This window comes from Oncorhynchus mykiss, chromosome 6 (genome assembly GCF_013265735.2).
Source record: "Oncorhynchus mykiss isolate Arlee chromosome 6, USDA_OmykA_1.1, whole genome shotgun sequence".
Classification (NCBI taxonomy): Eukaryota; Metazoa; Chordata; class Actinopteri; order Salmoniformes; family Salmonidae; genus Oncorhynchus; species Oncorhynchus mykiss.
This window is the reverse complement of record NC_048570.1, coordinates 17,502,058-17,521,094: the sequence shown is the minus strand read 5'-3', so window position 1 is coordinate 17,521,094 and position 19,037 is coordinate 17,502,058. Positions and strand designations below refer to the sequence as shown.

The 19,037-nt window shown below is 39.0% G+C and overlaps 1 protein-coding gene across 2 annotated transcripts; it reads left to right on the top strand.

Annotated features, from left to right (window-relative positions):
* The first annotated feature begins 5,023 nt into the window (after positions 1–5,023).
* On the top strand, positions 5,024–15,000 carry LOC110525343 (solute carrier family 2, facilitated glucose transporter member 11). Of its 2 annotated transcripts, none has more exons than XM_021605378.2 (12): positions 5,024–5,712; positions 6,685–6,783; positions 7,526–7,686; positions 7,993–8,117; positions 8,279–8,408; positions 8,521–8,669; positions 9,243–9,430; positions 10,015–10,125; positions 13,470–13,571; positions 13,855–13,930; positions 14,200–14,327; positions 14,504–15,000. In XM_021605378.2, exons 1-12 carry the CDS (start codon positions 5,674–5,676, stop codon positions 14,699–14,701), a joined length of 1,506 nt encoding a protein of 501 aa, XP_021461053.2. In that variant the 5' UTR covers positions 5,024–5,673; the 3' UTR covers positions 14,702–15,000. The 2 variants fall into 2 exon arrangements, with proteins under 2 accessions (XP_021461053.2, XP_021461052.2); XM_021605377.2 differs by having other exon boundaries at positions 5,024–6,167.
* Positions 15,001–19,037: the final 4,037 nt, after the last annotated feature.

Below are 19,037 nucleotides of genomic sequence, written 5' to 3'. Positions count from 1 at the left end.
ATGTTATTATGCTATTCAATCACCACTGGGTGAATACAAAATCAGTTTTTCATAGCATGGTTCAAATTCAAAAGTGTTTTGAGAGACATTCAGAGCAGTGGTGGCGTGGTGCTGTAAACGTACCGTCAGTGATTCTCTTTTTCAGCTGTTGGTGATAAATCTAAATCCCTGTGTTTTGATGGCAACGCCTATTTTCTGAATATGTTCTTCCACATACCTGAAATGGCAGCGATTGAAATTGGGTCAACAATGTACTCCAAATTGACATAAAATTAATCATCGGTGAAATCACATCAAACTTGCTAATATGAACGAATATTGATTTCAAATGTATAGGTGACCATATGAGACTCATGATATTCTCCAAGGATACAGTGATAACCATGACAATGTCAGACAAATAAAACATGCAACAAAACAGAATACACAAATACATGTATATTCTTAGGTAATTCATACCCTCAATGATTTGCTTGATGCATTTCCATTAGGAAATGTCTCAGATAATCACCTGATTGTTAGGCCACAATGTCAAGGCTAAAATCTTGTTGCACCTCCAATCCCTGTCCCTGCATTGTCATTTGTTTATTTATTTCCATCCATCCTTCCTTAATTTTTGTCTCACACCCGACTCAGCTCTTGACTGTGGCCTAGCCACAGAGACTTGTCCCGAAGCCACTCCTGCGTTGTCTTGGCTGTGTTCTCAGGTCATTGTCCTGTTGGAAGATGTATGTTCGCCCCAGTCTGAGGTCCTGAGCGCTCTGGAGCAGGTTTCCATCATGGATATCTCTGTACTTTGCTCCTTGTTCATCTTTGCCTCGATGCTATCTAGTCTACCAACCCCTGCCACTGAAAAACATCCTCACAGCATGATGCTGCCACCATCATGCTTCACCATAGGGATTGTGGTCAGGTTTCCTCCAGACGTGATAGATGGCATTCAGGCCAACAAGCAACGTTTGAAATATGTTCTACCCTCTTGTGGCTTTGAGACAGGGACTCTTATCACATCGTTTACCACTGTAAAATACCCTACCCCTGGGATGAATTTCAGTGTTTGGGGAGAGTGACATAATATCACTGGATAGTGACAGAAAACACTTGTTGATCTGAGTAGAATATTCAAGCAAGTGTAACACTTTGACGTAAGCAATCAACAGCTCTGGTGGACATTCCTGTAGTCAGCATGCCAAATACACGCTTCCTCAAAACTTGAGGCATCTGTGGCATTGTGTTGTGTTGCAAAACTGTACATTTTAGAGTGGTCTTTTCAGAGTTATTAAACATGGTCTCTTTTTTGCTTTCTTGAGTTAGGCAGATCCAAAATTCAGGTGTTTCAGCCTACCTCAGTGCTTTCTGTGGTGGTGGGGCAGCCAGCGGAAAATACGGAGCGCTGGGGTTGATAATGTTCTCTAGTTGCACCGTGAATGGCTCAGTGTTCTGTCACTCATGGGGACAACTACTCCACCGCAAAATCTATGGGGAGAGTTCAAAAATTCAAGCCCCTTGGTTGCTGCCAAAGAGTTACATTAGAAGTACCCATCCAAGCACTAATGTCATGATCTGACCTTGGTTTTTTTTTCAGAGTTTCAAGTTGTCTTGAAAGCACCATCAATCCAGAAAATGGCAGAATTTGATGGCAAAGTTGGGTGACAAAATTTGGCCACAAAGAACCAAAGGATCTTCCTGTTCAAGTGAGTACAGCACAACAAGGTGAGTCCAAAAATGTATTGTATGCTGAGGCATAAATTATGGAATATGCCAGGGAGATATGTATACTGTAGCTAAGAAAGCAATACTAAGTGCATGTTGGGTAGTAAGCTGTTAAAAGCCCATGTGCCTCACCCTAATAATTTTGTCCCCTTTCCCCTAATAATTTAGCCAACTGTTCTGACTTGGTGGTGCACATATAGCCTATAGCCTGTTTTAGATAAATGTCATCAATGAATATTGTCTGCTTATATACCCCCTTTATCCTACAGTTCTGACTTGGTGTACAGGGAGCATACTGTAAGAATGGCCCATGTTCTGAATTCTGTCACTGTACATTTCAAAAGTGCTGAACAAATAGTTATATTGACTACATCCATCCTAGCTCGCTCATTAATGTCTTAATCGAAATTATGGATTACCTCTTATCCGCTCGTCGTCCCATTATGCCATAGTTTGTACATCTCAATTGTCAGTAGAAACCCCATTTGTTTAAGCAAGTCAGCCATATCAGCTATGTTTTTTAAAAGGCAGCAAATGAGGCTGAATTAACTGTTTCGCTGCCAGACAAGGCTCCACTGATAGCCATGTGTAGAGGTGGTAAGATGTTGGGACTACTGTTGGGACAGCTTTATGTAGGCCCTAACAGTTTGTGGGCAGCGTTTGTCATCATTATAGTGCAATTAATGTATTGTTTAGTGTTGTGTTGTGTAGTGGCTTTGCTGGCATGCATCTAAAATAAATTGGGGGAGTTTGCCCCACCAAGATTTACATGCTAAAATCGCCACTGGTGTTACTGTCAATCTGATGCGTTCGAACAACTGATCTGCAATTGCGATAGAGCTTTGATAACTTTCACTAATGGCCATTAATAATTGCATAATAACACAAGGCTACAACAACAATAAACTGAAGTTATAGGGGCGGCAGGAAGCCTAGTGGTTAGAGCTTTGGGCCAGTAACCGAAAGGCTGCTAGATCGAATCCCCGAGCTGACAAGGTAAAAATCTGTCGTTCTACCCCGGAACAAGGTAGTTAACCCACTGGTTAACTGTCATTGTAAATAAGAATTTGTTCTTAACTGACTTAACTAGTTGAATAAAAAAAAAATATTAAACCCGTTTGCCAGCTCCAGGTAGGCTATACAATTGGCACAAATTAACTTGCAAATTAGCTCCAGTGATATTGTCATTTCAACATATTTATTGTATCAAATGGTAGCCTACAGTGGCATATAAATGAATAGGCTAATTGATGGCTAACAGAGGCAAATGTATCATTCTTCACATTTAATGTCAGTTTCATTGAGGACTTTTCCCTTTGAAAAGAACCACTTCCATTTCAAACGTCCACTCGCGCAGTCCCCGACACCCAAGAACTGAGCATGCGTAAAACAGTTCTCACTTGATTCAGTTAAGAACCCTTTCTGATCTCCCCATCCCGGATCCGGGATCGTGAATACAGACTCAAGCTCATTACCATAACGCAACGTTAACTATTCATGAAAATCGCAAATGAAATGAAATAAATATGCCATCTCTCAAGCTTAGCCTTTTGTAAACAACACTGTCATCTCAGATTTTCAAAATATGCTTCTCAACCATAGGAAAACAATCATTTGTGTAAAAGTAGCTAGCTAGCGTAGCATTTAGCATTAGCGTTAGCATCCAGCACGCAACATTTCAACAAAAACATAAAAGCCTTCAAATAAAATCATTTACCTTTGAAGAACTTCAGATGTTTTCAATGAGGAGACTCTCAGTTAGATAGCAGATGCTCAGTTTTTCCAAAAAGATTCTTTGTGTATTAGAAATAGCTCCGTTTTGTACATCACATTTGGCTACCAAAAAAACCCGAAAATTCAGTCCTCAAAACGCGAACTTTTTTCCAAATTAACTCCATAATATCGACTGAAAACATGGCAAACGTTGTTTAGAATCAATCCTCAAGGTGTTTTTCACATATCTCTTCGATGATATATCGTTCGTGGAAGCATGGTTTCCCCTCTCAATCAAATGGAAAAATACTTGCACATGGCTTTGCGCACCAGTTTCGACGCAGGACACCAGGCGGACACTTGGAAAATGTAGTCTCTTATGGTCAATCTTCCAATGATATGCCTACAAATACGTCACAATGCTGCCGACATCTTGGGGAAACGGCAGAAGGTCTAAGCTTATTCCTGTCGCATTCACAGCCATATAAGGAGACATTAGAAAACAGAGCTTCAGAAATTCTGCTCATTTCCTGTTTGACGTATCATCTTGGTTTCGCCTGTAGAATGAGTTCTGGGGCACTTACAGACAAAATCTTTGCAGATTCTGAAACTTCAGAGTGTTTTCTTTCCAAAACTATGCATAGTCGAGCATCTTTTCGTGACAAAATATCGCGCTTAAAACGGGAACGTTTTTTATCCAAAAATGAAATAGCGCCCATAGAGATGCAACTGGTTTAAGAACAAATTCTTATTTACAATGACGGCTTACCGTCAGTTAGGAACACATTCTTATTTACCATGACGTCCTACCCTGGCCAAACCTGGACGACGCTGGGCCAATTGGCATATGCTCCTACAAACCAATGAGGAGATAGAAGAGGCGGGACTTGTAGCGCATCATGTGTCAAAAATAGAATCAAGTTATATTTTAGCGCTTGGCTACGCAAACGCGCGTTGACCGCACGAGCAGTTTGGATGAAACGCAAGCGATGTGGTCAGCATGAAGAAACTAATGTCCGTGGGCGTGGAATAGAGTTTGGTTGGTGCAAGGAGTCTGGATTGCCAGGCAAATGTCTGACAATAGTACCTAAAACAGTCAGTATAGTATGAAGATAAGCAGAAACTGCTTCTTCAATAAAAATCCCCGATCACGCTTGTAGGCGATGTCATGTTGTCTAGCTAAACTCAGATACATATAATCGGGTCTAACAGTCGTCTCGCACCGAACTGGATATGTTGCATAGTTGTTTTTGATTAAAAACAAAACATGTTCAGCTACATAAAAGCTTGGCTCGAAACTAGGCTGTGCCTTTAGATTTTGAGAAAATTAAAAACTAAGGAAAGAAAGTTTTGCTTATCTCATTGACGTCTCTAACCCCAAACCTCGGCCTGGTAATCTTGGAATGCTTCGCAAGCATTCCCGGAAGTCTTGCGATGTTGCACGTCTGGGTTTAGAAACTCAAGTAGAACTGTTTACTGTATTTATTTAGTAGGCTATACATCAAATAATATAAGTAACTTAATGCAAGGGTCTCTTTTGTCTATAAATTGGCTAAGAATTTAGACATTCCAAGTCTAATGTTTGTGTAAACATGCAAGGTTATTGTAGGATAGAATGAAAGGTATCTAGTCCCCATAGAATCAATATGCTAGTCAATACTGAATAAATATGTTTCAGTTTTTTCCCATTGTGAAAATGTATTTAGAAATAGAAAGGAATGATATTACAGCAAAAACATGTAGAGCCTATCTGGCAACAGTTAAATGACCATGCTGCTGACCAAGAAGAGGCTTATGAGCTTTGTTGGTCACTTGACTTCACAAACAATGAGGTCTTTGTGATCAAAGAGGGAAATTGCCTCACTAATGAAAATGGGTGAAATCCCATATTTCCATTTTATATTCTACCTCTTATTATTTTTTGTTTGTTTTTTGTACATCAAAATAATGGATAGTCAACCTCAGTGGAGAGTGCAATTTCTTAACTTGTTTCACATCAGCTTGAGGTGAATGTACTGCATAGGCCTACTGGTAGCACAGAGTAAAATAATGTTGATGTGTGCTGTCAAACGCCCTAGTGATAATTATACAGCATAGGCTACAATGGAATCACACATTAGAACTGCTGTGTGCCCTTGGCTGTTACCAGGCCATAAATAGCCTAGGTTTTTTAATCCATAAGTAGGTTGCAGTTGCCTAACTTTCATTAATGGTGCCTATTGAATGTTCTGGCTCAATTAACCAAACATGGATAGTAATGAAGAGTCTGCAGAATTAAAGAAAAGGGTAGGCATAACAGATTTTATTTGTTTATTGATATAATGACAAATAAAAAAAATAGCCTGTTTGATGATGATATCCACACAGAATGGATTATCTGTAACCGGTGTGTGAGAGAGGAATGCCTTTCACACAGTCATAATCAATGGTTGCTGTGTAAAGAGTGCAGAATTAACTTAGACTGTAATTCGATGTTATGCTCAGACGATGGGACACTGATTAAAACAGCTGAGCAATTGTATTATAATCAGTATATTTACTGCGCATCAACCACATTCTCGAACGGCACTCTGCTTAAGGATGAGTACGTTAGAGCAAATTTTGCACTTGTAAGATAAATGCATTTTGCTTGACAGCAAAATCTATAGATTAAACAAAGTACAGGACTCAAAATGACTAAAAAAGATACGGAATATCAACCTCTGCTTGAAGGTATCACGGAAACAAAACAGAAAATTAAGGTGTGTATAACAATACAATAACAATGTGTTATTACTATATTAGTAATAATAATGACAACAGTAATAACACAGTAATGACAATTTATTATAATTACTACTATTATGATTACTATTATTATTATTATTACAATTGCTTGTAATGACAGTTTAAACGTGAATTATAGGTTACATAAATGTATTATAATGCATATCAACTAAGCCCACTGTTTTAAGTGTCCTTCATCTGCAAATGGGGCCTGAAATTATTATTAACTTATTTAAAGAAACCTATAGTTTACTTCATTGTCTACACTTGGCTATTGTAATTAATAACCTTAGCTAAAATATAGTTGATCTGTACTTGTGCCTCATTTGAACTTCTGAAAGCTATCTAATAGTAAAATATGATAATGATAAGGCTGCTCTTGTTGAAGATATCCTTTTTCTGTTAGTAATGAATGTTGAAGAGTGCTACTGCACAGATTCTGTACATATTATAGAATGCTAATCCACCAATTATGTGTGTTATTGGTTTCAGTGTCCTAACACATCCCTTCTACTGGCAATTTGTGCAGCTTGCATCGGAGGAACCTTTCAATATGGTTATAATATTTCGATCATCAATTCCCCCACCAAGGTAAGACATTATTGTCAATATTTGTCTACTTTTATTGACTATACGTATATAGCTAAAGAGGAGAGGTTTAGTTGTTATTGAACTGATGAGATGATGATGAGGACATTGGATAATAATTTGTATTTTGCCCTCATTGAACCACGCCTGTGTTTTCAGAAAACAGTCACAGTCACATGCAACCCTGGAGACTATATTCAATTTCAATCTTAGGTCACACTACAAGGGAATCTTGACTAATCATTTAACACTAACAAGAATACTATTTTGAGTAAATCAAAAAAAAAAACATACCATTTAATTTCAGTAGCCTTGTGTAACTGTTGTGTAACTGTTGTGTGGTTGGTACATTTCTCACACACATTCAGGGGCACAGATGTAGGATTTTAATTTGATCTATATGTTCACAACAAAATAATCCTGCATTAACAGGATTTAAACATTTAGTGCATAATGTTGCTTCATCGGTGGTTATGCTATTAGCTGCATTGCCAAAAGTAGGTTACATGAAAAGTACAATAGTATTAATATAACTGTAGGTTTTCAATGAATTTATGTAAATCACAAAGCTCATCAGCATTGTCTGCGGTGCAGGAAGATTCTCAGCAACAAAAGAGTGATCAAATTAAGATCTTACAACTGTATAATAATACTAAAATAATGCAAATTATGATTACATTTCAGCTGTGAGCAATGCATTCTCTTTTCAAGGCAGTATTGAGTAAGGGATGCCTTCTTTGTCCAGTCTGTGCAGAATTTCATCAACCAAACCTGGCTGGAGCGCTATGAAGAGAACATCTCAGAGCAATACCTCACTCTACTGTGGTCCAGCATCGTGTCCATTTTCACAATAGGTGGATTTATTGGCGCGACTATTGGTGGAACACTGGCTATTAAATTTGGGAGGTATAGAGAAGTGTTTTGTTAATAGTGGCTACTGGCTATAATTCCCATTTGGATATTTGTGTCAGTCTCCAATTTTACTCATAGGCTATTATTACTATTTTAGCAATATCCATTTGACTGTATGTATTTTTTCTATCCGAACAAGGCACTTTCAATAAATGTTGTATTAATGGCAAATATTCTCTATACCCTGATGCAGATAGCTTGTCTGTTGAAACATTGGATATTAGGTTATTCAATTATTGCATCTGAGCGCCTAGAGTGTGCGGCTCTCCTTTCATTTTTCAAATATTCTCTGTGTCACAGAAAAGGGACACTGATGATGAACAATGCATTTGCCTTACTGGCTGCTCTGTTGATGGGACTGAGCTATCCCACTGGATTATTTGAACTGCTCATAATTGGACGATTTTTCACAGGAGTAAATGCGGGTAAATATGTCAGTTAGTTAGTCAAGTGAAGTGTTGACATCAGCAGTTTGCAGTCTTTATTTTTAAGATGAGTGTGTTGAAAAATATAGATGTATTGAAGGTTCTGTCTTGCCTGTAAGTCAATGTGCCGCAATTTGTTCTAACAATCTGCTGATTTGCAGGCATTGGCATTTGCGTTCAGCCACTGTATCTGGGGGAAATCGCTCCAAGGGCACTTCGTGGCGCCATGGCGATGGGGACCTCTATTTTCATCACTGGGGGCATCCTTACTGGACAGGTGATTGGGCTTAAGTAAGTTAAGATCATCCTGGACTAAAGCTTACCTCGCAGAGTACTTTGAAATGAAGACTGTGTATAATGTCTTGTCTGCGTTCCCACACTAAATATGTCTATGATCCTGCAGGGAGCTCCTGGGTAAAGAAGAGTACTGGCCCATCCTACTCTCTACCACCTGTATCCCAGCGTTCCTGCAGCTCCTCATACTACCCTGGTTCCCAGAGAGCCCTCGCTACCTGCTAATCGACAGAGGGGATGACGTTGGATGTGGAACCGGTATGTTTCAATCACATGTAAAAATCCCTCTCACATAAGAACTGACAACTTGTCTTAAAACAACATTAATCGTGCTTTACACTATTTTGACAGAAAAAAAGTTGTTTCAGTGACAAAGTAGGAAGGAACAAAGTGTGCTAACCTATATAGTAACCTACAATCATTGATCTAAAAAAGAGAGCTGAGCTGCGTCACTCTCAGTCCCTGACATTGATTTGACATGGTGCACATAGTGGAAGCTTTGGAGAGGGTGATCATTCCACCTTTATCTCAGATCAGAAGGGTCGGAACTCTGAAACATCAATTGTAGAAATATTTCCCCTTCAGAGACATACCGGGTCAAGCATATGACTGCAGTACATACTATAACAGAAGGTTACACTGCTAGGCAATGTCTCTCTAGTGACACAATCCTTGATTCTTAAAGAAATATTACTGTGTATCCCACTGTGTCTGATTTGATTGGCTGGGTGAATGAGTGGATTCCTGTTTGTTATGAGTGTGAGGGATAACAAATTAACCGTGGAGAGGAGAGGGACCATGTGAGCTGTGTCTTGTGTTCCTTGTGGACAGCGATGAAGCAACTCCACGGCACAGATAACTTTAACCGCGAGCGGGAGGACATGGAGAGGGAGAGGATCAGTGCTATGGGAATCAAACCCAAAAAGCCCTGGGAGCTGTTCATGGACCGCAGCCTCCGCTGGCAAGTTCTCACCATCATCCTGATCAATGCCGCCCAGCAGCTCAACGGCATCAACGCTGTACGTCAGCAGCAGACCAATTCACCACATGACCTTATGAGCCCTCAGGGCTGCAATGTTTCTCAGTATAAACTCAAGTCAGCTGAGATGAGAAGATGTTGGTTTAAATGTACAATATTCCATTCAGTTAGAACCCTTTTGGGTTTCATGTAGAACCCTTTCCACAGAGGGTTCTAGATGGAACCCCAAAAAGTTCTACCTAGTACCAAAATGGATTGTACAAAGGGTTCTCCTATGGGGACAGTCAAAGAACCATTTTAGGTTCTAGCACTTTTTTTTCCCTAAGAGTGTATGTATGCCCTGTATAGTCTATATACTCTATAACAACTTGCATGTCCTGGAGGCTATATGAACTTAACGCGAGAGTTCTACATGGAACCCAAAATGATTATACCTGGAACCAAAAAGGGTCCTAACTGGAACCGAAAAGGGTTCTCTTATGGAGACAGCCAAAGAACCCTTTTGAAAGCTTATTTTTGTCAGAGTGTACGGTATGGTATACACTTTACAATATAGGGTATAGTATGAAGCCCCTGTGTTTAATTTGTTTTCTATAACTCTCTCTCTTTCTCTCGCTCTTGAAGATTTATTTCTATACAGATTATGTGTTTGAGGAGGCTGGAATTCCAGAGGTTAACATACCCTACGTAACTGTGGGCACAGGAGCCTGTGAATGCCTCACTGCCCTTACCTGTGTAAGTGTCAACTATTGCTCAGAGTACAGATACTTTATATCCAAGTATTTAGAAGCATGCATGGATTATATTGCAGAGCGTTTTGTCACGCAACCCCATGCCTCTTTTCCACATGACTGATCACAAATTGCATCATGCCATGGTGGCATTCCCACAATATTGTTCTCATAGAACATATTTATTCTATGATTTACAGTTCCTTGCAAAAGTATTCATACCCCTTGGATTTCTTCACATTATATTGTGTTACAAAGTCGGATTCAAATGGATTTCATTGTACTTTTCTGTCAACAATCCACACAAAATACTATTTTCATTGTATTTTTTAGAGTAACAGAAATTAAATAACAAAAATATGGTCGTTACTTTACTACTCAGCTCCCTGAGTCAATACATGTTAAAAACACATTTGGCAGTGATCTGGATTGTGCAACATTTTCCCATTATTATTTTCATAATTATTCAAGCTCTGTCAAGATGTTGGGGATCATGGCTAGAAAGCAATTTTCAAGTCTTGCCATAGATTTTCAAGCAGATTTAAGTCAAAACTGTAACTTGGCTACTCAGGAACATTAACTCTTCTTGATAAGCTACTCTAGTGTATATTTGGCCTTTTGTTGGAGGTTATTGTCCTGCTGAAAGGTGAATTCCTCTCCCAGTGTCTGGTATAAAGCAGACGGAAACAGGTTTTCCTCAAGGATTTTGCCTGTGCTTAGCAGCATCCCATTTATTTTTATCCTGACAAACTCCCCAGTATTTGCCAAGCATACCCATACCATGATGCAGTCACCAACATGCTTGAAAATAATGAGGTAGTTACTCAGTGATGTGTTGTGTTGGATTTGCCCCAAACATAAGGCGTTGAATTTAGGTCAAAAAGTTTATTCCTTTTCCATGTTTTTTTTGCAGTATTACTTTAGTGCTTTGTTGCATACAGGATGCTTGTTTTTATTTAATTTTTTATGCTGTATATTTGTATTCAACTTTTTACTCTGTCATTTAAGTCATTATTGTAGCGTCAGTGCAATGCCGTTGATCAACCCTCAGTTTTCTCCCATCACAGCCACTGAACTCTGTCACTGTTTTAAAATCACAAATGGCCTCATGGTAACATCACTGAGAAGTTTAATTCCTGTCCTGCAGCTCAGTTCAGAAGGACGACTGTATCTTTGATGTGTCTGGGTGGTTTAATACATAATCCACAGCATAATCATTAACTTGACTATGTTTAAAGAGATATTCAATGTCTGATATGTTATTGTTACCATCTACCAATCACTTCCCTTCTCAATGAGGCTTTCGAAAAGCTCCCTAGTATTTGTAGTTAAATCTGTGCTTGAAATTCAATACTTTATTGGGGGACTTTACATATGTTGTATGCATTGGGGACAGAGGAAGGGTTAGTCATAAAGAAACTATGTCAACCCCTATTATTTCACACAGAGTGAGTTCATGTAACTTGTGTTATTTGTTAAGCCAAATTTTACTCCTGAACTAATTTAGGTTTGCCTGAACAAAGGGGCTGAATACTTATGCAGTGACTATATTTTAGTGATACCATTTTTATTAACCTTAGTTAAAGATTTTTCCCACTTTGACATTACAGATTATTTAGAGTAGATTCAATTTAATTCAATTTTAATTCCACTTTTAACACAATAAAATGTGAAGAAATCCAAGGGTTATGAATACATTTGCAATTCACATACAGTTCATTCAGAACGTATTCAGACCCCTTCACTTTTTCCACATTTTGGTACATTATTCCAAAACTGATTATATAAAAAATGTTCCTCGTCAATCTACACACAGTGCCACAATGACAAAGCCAAGAAAACTGAAATACCTTATAATTATTCAGACCCTATGCTACGAGATGCAAAATTGAGCTCAGTTGGGTCCTGTTTCCATTGACCATCCTTGAGATGTTTCTCCACCTGTGGTAAATTCAATTGGACATGATTTTGAAAGGAAGACACCATAAGGTCCCACAGTTGACAGTGCATGTCAGAGCAAAAACCAAGCCATGAGGTCGAAGGATTTGTCCTTAGAGCTCTGAGATAGGATTGGGTCGAGGCACAGATCTGGGGATGGGCACCAAAAAAATGTCTGCAGCATTCTTAAATGGAAGAACTTTGGAACCACCAAGACTCTTCCTAGAGCTGGCCGCCGGGCCAAACTGAGCAATCGGCGGAGAACGGCCTTGGTCAGGGAGGTGACTAAGAACCTGATAGTTACTCTGACAGAGCTCCAGAGTTCCTCTGTGGAGAGGAACCTTCCAGAAGGACAACCATCTCTGCAGCAGTCCACCAATCAGTCCTTTATGGTAGAGTGTACAGACAGAAGCCACTCCTCAGTAAAAGGCATATGACAGCCCACTTGGAGTTTGCCAAAAGGCACCTAAAGGAATCTCAGACCATTAGAAACAAGATTCTCTGATCTGATGAAACCAAGATTTAACTCTTTGCCCTGAATGCCAAGTGTCACGTCTGGAGGAAACCAGGCACTGCTAATCACCTGGCCAATACCATCCCTACGGTGAAGCATGGTGGTGGCAGCATTATGCTGTGGAGATGTTTGTTTTTCAGCGGAAGGGACTGGGAGATTAGTCAGGATCAAGGTAAAGATGAACAAAGCAAAGTACAGAGAGATCCTTGAAAACATACTCGAAGGTTCACCTTCCGACAGGACAATGTCCCTACTAAGCACACAGCCAAGAAAATGCCAGAGTGGCTTTGGGACAAGTCTCTGAATATCCTTTAGTGGCTCAGCAGAGCTCGGACTTGAACCCGATTGAATATCTCTGGAGATACCTGCAAATAGCTGTGCAGCGAAGCTCCCCATCCAATCTGACAGAGTTTGAGAGGATCTGCAGAGAAGAATGGGAGAAGCTCCCCAAATACAGGTGTGCCAAGCTTGTAGCGTCATACCCAAGTAGACTTGAGGCAGTAATCGCTGCCAAATAAGCTTCAACAAAGTACTGAGTAGAATGTCTGAATACTGTGATATTGTAAATGTAAATGTGATATTTCAGTTTTTTAAATTATTTTTATACATTTGCAAAAATGTCTGTTTTTGCTTTGTCATTATGGGGTATTGTGTGTCGATTTATGAGGAGTAAATAACAATTGAATCAATTTTAGAATAAGGCTGTAACGTAACAAAATGTGGAAAAAGTGAAGGTGTCTGAATACTTTACGAATGCACTGTATTTAATGAAGATACCAGTGGTGCGATACTAGTTATGACTGGAAACGTGTTCATTAGGTTTTTCAACTAAGAAGATCATATATTTCTCCACGGCTTGTCTGCTGGTATGTCATGTGAGATGCTGTGTCTTTCAGGGCATGCTGATCGAATCTCTGGGACGAAAAGTGCTTATCATCGGAGGGTACACCCTTATGGCTTTCTGGTGTATTTGCTTCACTCTGACCCTCACCTTCCAAGTAAAGCATCTTTGATCCAATAATTCCATTTTGTGTGTTTTAATGTTTTTAATGTTTTAATCAGAAAAAGATACATGTATTGCACTTATGCATTATTAAATGTGACTTGCTAGTTTCTGTAACGACAGCAATAGTATGTTTCTATACCCTTGTGTGTTACCATAAGAAAAATGATATAAAATAAATTACGTTGGTGTTGCCAACCCTGAATGTGGCTTGGGTGGCCACTTTGGGAACACTAGTTTGTTTATGATTTTATTGTGTGTTCTTTCCTTGAACACAGGGAGCAGGCCCATGGATACCTTATCTTAGTATGGGATGTGTCTTTGCTTTCATACTGAGCTTTGGCATGGGACCAGGTAACCTACAGAACTTACGTATAACTGATCTATGCCAGTATGGTGTGATCTCGCAGCAATATTATTTATCATCTGATTATAAATCAATTTAAAACTAACACTTTAGCTCAGGTTTTAGGTCAATTCAGGAAGCACACTGAAATTCAAATTCTTTTCAATGCTTTTCAATTAGAACATTTTGAATTGAAATTTGTTTTACTTTTTGGATTGACTGGAATTGAAATGGAATTGACCCCAACCCTGCTATACCTTCACTTTGTCCTTTGCAGGTGGTGTGACAAACATCTTGATCACAGAGTTATTCACACAAACCACACGGCCTGCTGCGTACATGATCGGAGGGTCCGTGAACTGGCTCAGCTTCTTCTTCATTGGCATGGCGTTTCCATTTATTGTGGTAGGTTCCAACTGTTTCGTGATACTTAACCTTTAAAATAAGGTGGTTACTGTTAGGTTATACGTATTGATATCAGATTAGTTTTATATAAGTACCGTTGACTGATATGGAATTAGGATATGGTTGTTTTGAGAGCTGGCTTTAGATGGATTTGGTCTGCTCTTCTACTCCCACAGACTAAGTTGCAGCAGTATTGTTTCCTGGTGTTCTTGGTTGTTTGTGTCTTGGTGGCTGTATACATATTCCTGGTAGTCCCCGAGACGAAGAACAAAACCTTCCTGGAGATCCAAACAGAGTTCCAGTCTGGAGAAAAGAGAAAAGCTTCCAAAGCTGACCACAGCCCAAGTACAACGTTGTTGTCAACCCCTCTGTGAAACACAGCTTCCAGTGTTTGCTGCAAATGTGTTCCACACTATGAATATCTCCCTATCATATGGATTTTTTTTTAAGTTCCAGAATGTTCATTCTTTGTCAGGGATCGTGATTTTGAAGAGTAGACATTATGATAACTGGAACATAGGAAACAACATATACTGGTCATATGGTATTAGCTGCTCAGGATTATATTATAATAATTTTACTGGAAAATGTGTTGACATTTGATCTATATCTGTATCTGCAAACATCTGCCAATTAACCTTTTGAATGAATAAAATACATTTTGAGATGACTATCCTCCAAGTCCGTATTTCCAATCAAATCTGTCCACAACATGTCAGTCTCCTAAATGAAGACATGGAGAGAGGCTTACAAGTTTGCAGCCCACTTCATATGTGAGGCAATCTTTGATTTCATGGATTTAACTGGACCATACGATACTCCCACCCAAATAATCTCCAAACAAACCAGCACTCAGTTCAATGTTTTTGTGCTTACACACTTACAGCATCATATTTTAGTGTAGTCACAATGTGTTGTTACTTTACTTACTTTTTAGTTACTCAACGTTTAATTTGAGGTTGGATTACCGAGATTAAAATCAACAGAATCACAGCCATATGGCCAGGCCAGGGCATGTGATAATGAGGCTGTCTAGAAACTGAACAAAGGAATCATTCATGGTCAATAGGACAAAAAATGCCATTGCAGCATTATAATATAATACAAGTGGTAATATTGAAATATGATAAAGAAATTAGCTAATGACAAAGTGAAAAAATGTTTTTAGAAATGTTTGCAAATATCTCCTTTACATAAGTATACTGAGTCAATACATTGTAGAAGCACCTTTGGCAGCGATTGCAGCTGTGAGTCTTTCTGGGTAAGTCTAAGTAGCTTTCCACATCTAGATTGTGCAACATTTGCCCACTATTCTTTAAAAAATTCTTAAAGATCTGTCAAATTGGTTGTTGATCATTGCTAGACAACAATTTGCAGGTCTTGCCATAGATGTTCAAGTAGATTTAAGTCAAAACTGTCTGCCTTCTTGGTAAGCAACTTGTGTAGATTTGGCCTTGTGTTTTAGGTCAGCGGTTCCCAAACTGTGGGGCGAGGGGGAGAGCTCCAACTGGCACACTCAGTCCGGCTTTCAACTTACTAATATAATGTAATAACAATATAATGCACAATGTACAATTGAGAAATTGGTTAGTGCAAACCTGCAAAATATTTTGCAAAACTGTTTGAACAGTTTGTGTCATGAACAGTGCTTGTGCCCATAGAAATAGATGTGGCATGCGCACAAGGGGAGCGCGTGATGTTCCCCAATGCTGGAAGGGGGGCCTGAGTGAAAATGTTTACGAACCCCTGTTTTAGGTTATTGTCCTGCTGAAAGGTGAATTCATCTCCCAGTGTCTGGTGGAAAGCAGAATAAACCAAGTTTCCCTCTAGGATTTTGTGGTTTATTTTTTATCATAAAAAAACTCTCCAGTCCTTGATGATTACAAGCATACCCATAACATGATGCAGCCACCACTATGATTGAAATTATGGAGAGTGGTACTCGGTAATGTGTTTTATTGGATTTGCCACAAATATAACACTTTGTATTCAGGACAAAAAGTGAATTGCTTTGCCACATTTTTGCAGTATTACTTTAGTGCCTTGTTGCAAACAGAATGCATGTTTTGGAATATTTATATTCTGTACAGGCTTCCTTCTTTTCACTCTGTCAATTAGGTTAGTATTGTAGAGTAACTACAACGTTGTTGATCTATCCTCAGTTTTCTCCTATCACAGCCATTAAGCATCCTTCTCTCATGCTACCAAACATACCCTCGTAAAACTGACTATCCTACCGATCCTCGACTTCTGTGATGTAATTTACAAAATAGCCTCCAACACTCTACTCAGCAAATTGGATGTAGTCTATCACAGTGCCATCCGTTTTGTCACCAAAGCCCCATATACTATCCACCACTGCGACCTGTATGCTCTCGTTGGCTGGCCCTCGCTACATATTCGTCGCCAAACACACTGGCTCCAGGTCATCTATAAGTCTTTGCTAGGTAAAGCTCCGCCTTATCTCAGCTCACTGGTCACCATTGCAGCACACACCCATAGCACGCGCTCCAGCAGGTATATTTCACTGGTCATCCCCAAAGCCATGTCCTCCTTCTCCCGCCTTTCCTTCCAGTTCTCTGCTGCCAATGACTGGAACGAATTGCAAAAATCACTGAAGCCGGAGTCTTATATCTCCCTCACTAACTTTAAGCATCAGCTGTCAGAGCTGCTTACCGATCATTGCACCTGTACACAGCCCATCTGTAAATAGCACACCCAACTACCTCATCCCCATATTGTTATTTATTTCTTTGCTCCTTTGCACCCCAGTATCTCTACTTGTCGTTTCATCTTCTGTATATCTATCACTACAGTGTTTAATTGATAAATTGTAATTATTTCGCCACTATGGCCTATTTATTGCCTTACCTCCCTAATCTTACTACATTTGCACACACTGTATATAGATTTTTCTATTGTGTTATTGACAGTACGTTTGTTTATCCCATGTGTAACTTTGTGTTGTTTGTGTCGCACTGCTTTTGCTTTATCTTGGCCAGGTCGCAGTTGTAAATGAGAACTTGTTCTCAACTGGCCTACCTGGTTAAATAAAGGTTAAAAAAATCAAATTAAAACACTGTAACTGTTTTAACGTCCCCATTGGCCTCATTGTGAAATCTCTGAGCGGTTTCCTTCCTCTCCGGCAACTGAGTTCAGAAGGAGGACTGCATCTTTGATGCGTCAGGGTGGTTTAATACATCATCCACAGCATAATTATTAACTTGACCATGCTTAAAGATATATTTAATGTCTGATTCTTTATGAGGCGTTTGAAATGTTCCCTGGCCTTTGTAGTAGAAACTGTGCTTGAAATTCAATACTTGACTAAGGGATAGATGTGTGTATGGGGGACAGAGGAAGGGGTAGTCATCATGTCAACCCCTATTATTTCACACAGAGTGAGCCCATATAACTTATGTGATTTGGCTTGCCTAAATAAAGGTGGTGAATACTTATGCAATTACTATATTTTATTAGATGCAATTAAAATTTAAAGATGCAATATGCAGAAATCTCTCCGCTATTTCCTGGTTGCTAAAATTCAAATAGTTCACCTAAGTTCAATTTATGTGACAAAACAAGCAATGTATAGTGTAGAGAATCATTTTACCATCTAAACCGATGCAAAATATATTTTCAATAACCAAAAAGAGAGTATCTTCAGCTGTTTGAAGCTGGTGTACAAAACCGAAAGTAAAAGATGCAAAAACTTAAAAAGAGGAAGCATAGAAATAGTGCATGTAGAACAGATCTACTGCTTCTTAGACTTGCTTTTGATGAGAATGACATTTCTATAACTCACATTTCTATGTGAATTTGGTCAGGTAGCCCAAAAAGTTACACATTACAGCTTTAATTTGTATTAATTTGTAAACATTTGTAGAGTATTTTGTGTAGATCAATTACAAAAAAAAGCTCTATTAAATCTATTTCAATCCCCCTTTGCAATACAACAAAATGTGAAAAAAGTTCAAGGTGGTGTAGACTTTTTATAGGAAGTGTATATTGTGAAAGTACAGATACTCAAACTTTATTTGACACCACACTCCACAAAGTAAGTCCTGCTGGCTCTAGTTTTATCTTATCTTGATTATTGCCCAGTCATATGGTCAGGTGCCACAAAGGACCTAGAAAAACTGCAGCTGGCCCAGAACAGAGCATCACGTCGTTTCGCTATTCACTGCAATCAGAGGGCTAATACCAGTACAAATATTATTTTTTCAACCTTTATTTAACTAGGCAGGTCAGTTAATTAAGAACAAATTCTCATTTTCAATGATGGCCTAGGAACAGTGGGTTAACTGCCTTGTTCAGGGGCAGAACGACAGATTTTTACCTTGTCGGCTCGGGGATTCGAACTTGCAACCTTTTGGTTACAAGTCCAACACTTGTCCAACACAGTCTAACCACTATGTATGCCAGTCTCTCTTTGCTAAAAGTAGAGGAGAGACTGACTGCATCACTTCTTGTTTTTCTAAGAAACGTTAATGTGTTGAACATTCCAAATTGTTTGCATAGTCAACTTACACACAACACTGATTTACCCCATCAGACACCAGAAAACCTGATTTAAAAAAAACAGATAAAGCAACACCTCATGGCACAACGCATCTTGCCTACTTGACCTAGATATTTTGTGTATGTACTGATATGTAGGCTGTGTGAGACGTTTTAAATTGATCAAATCAAATTTTTTTAGTGGTCACA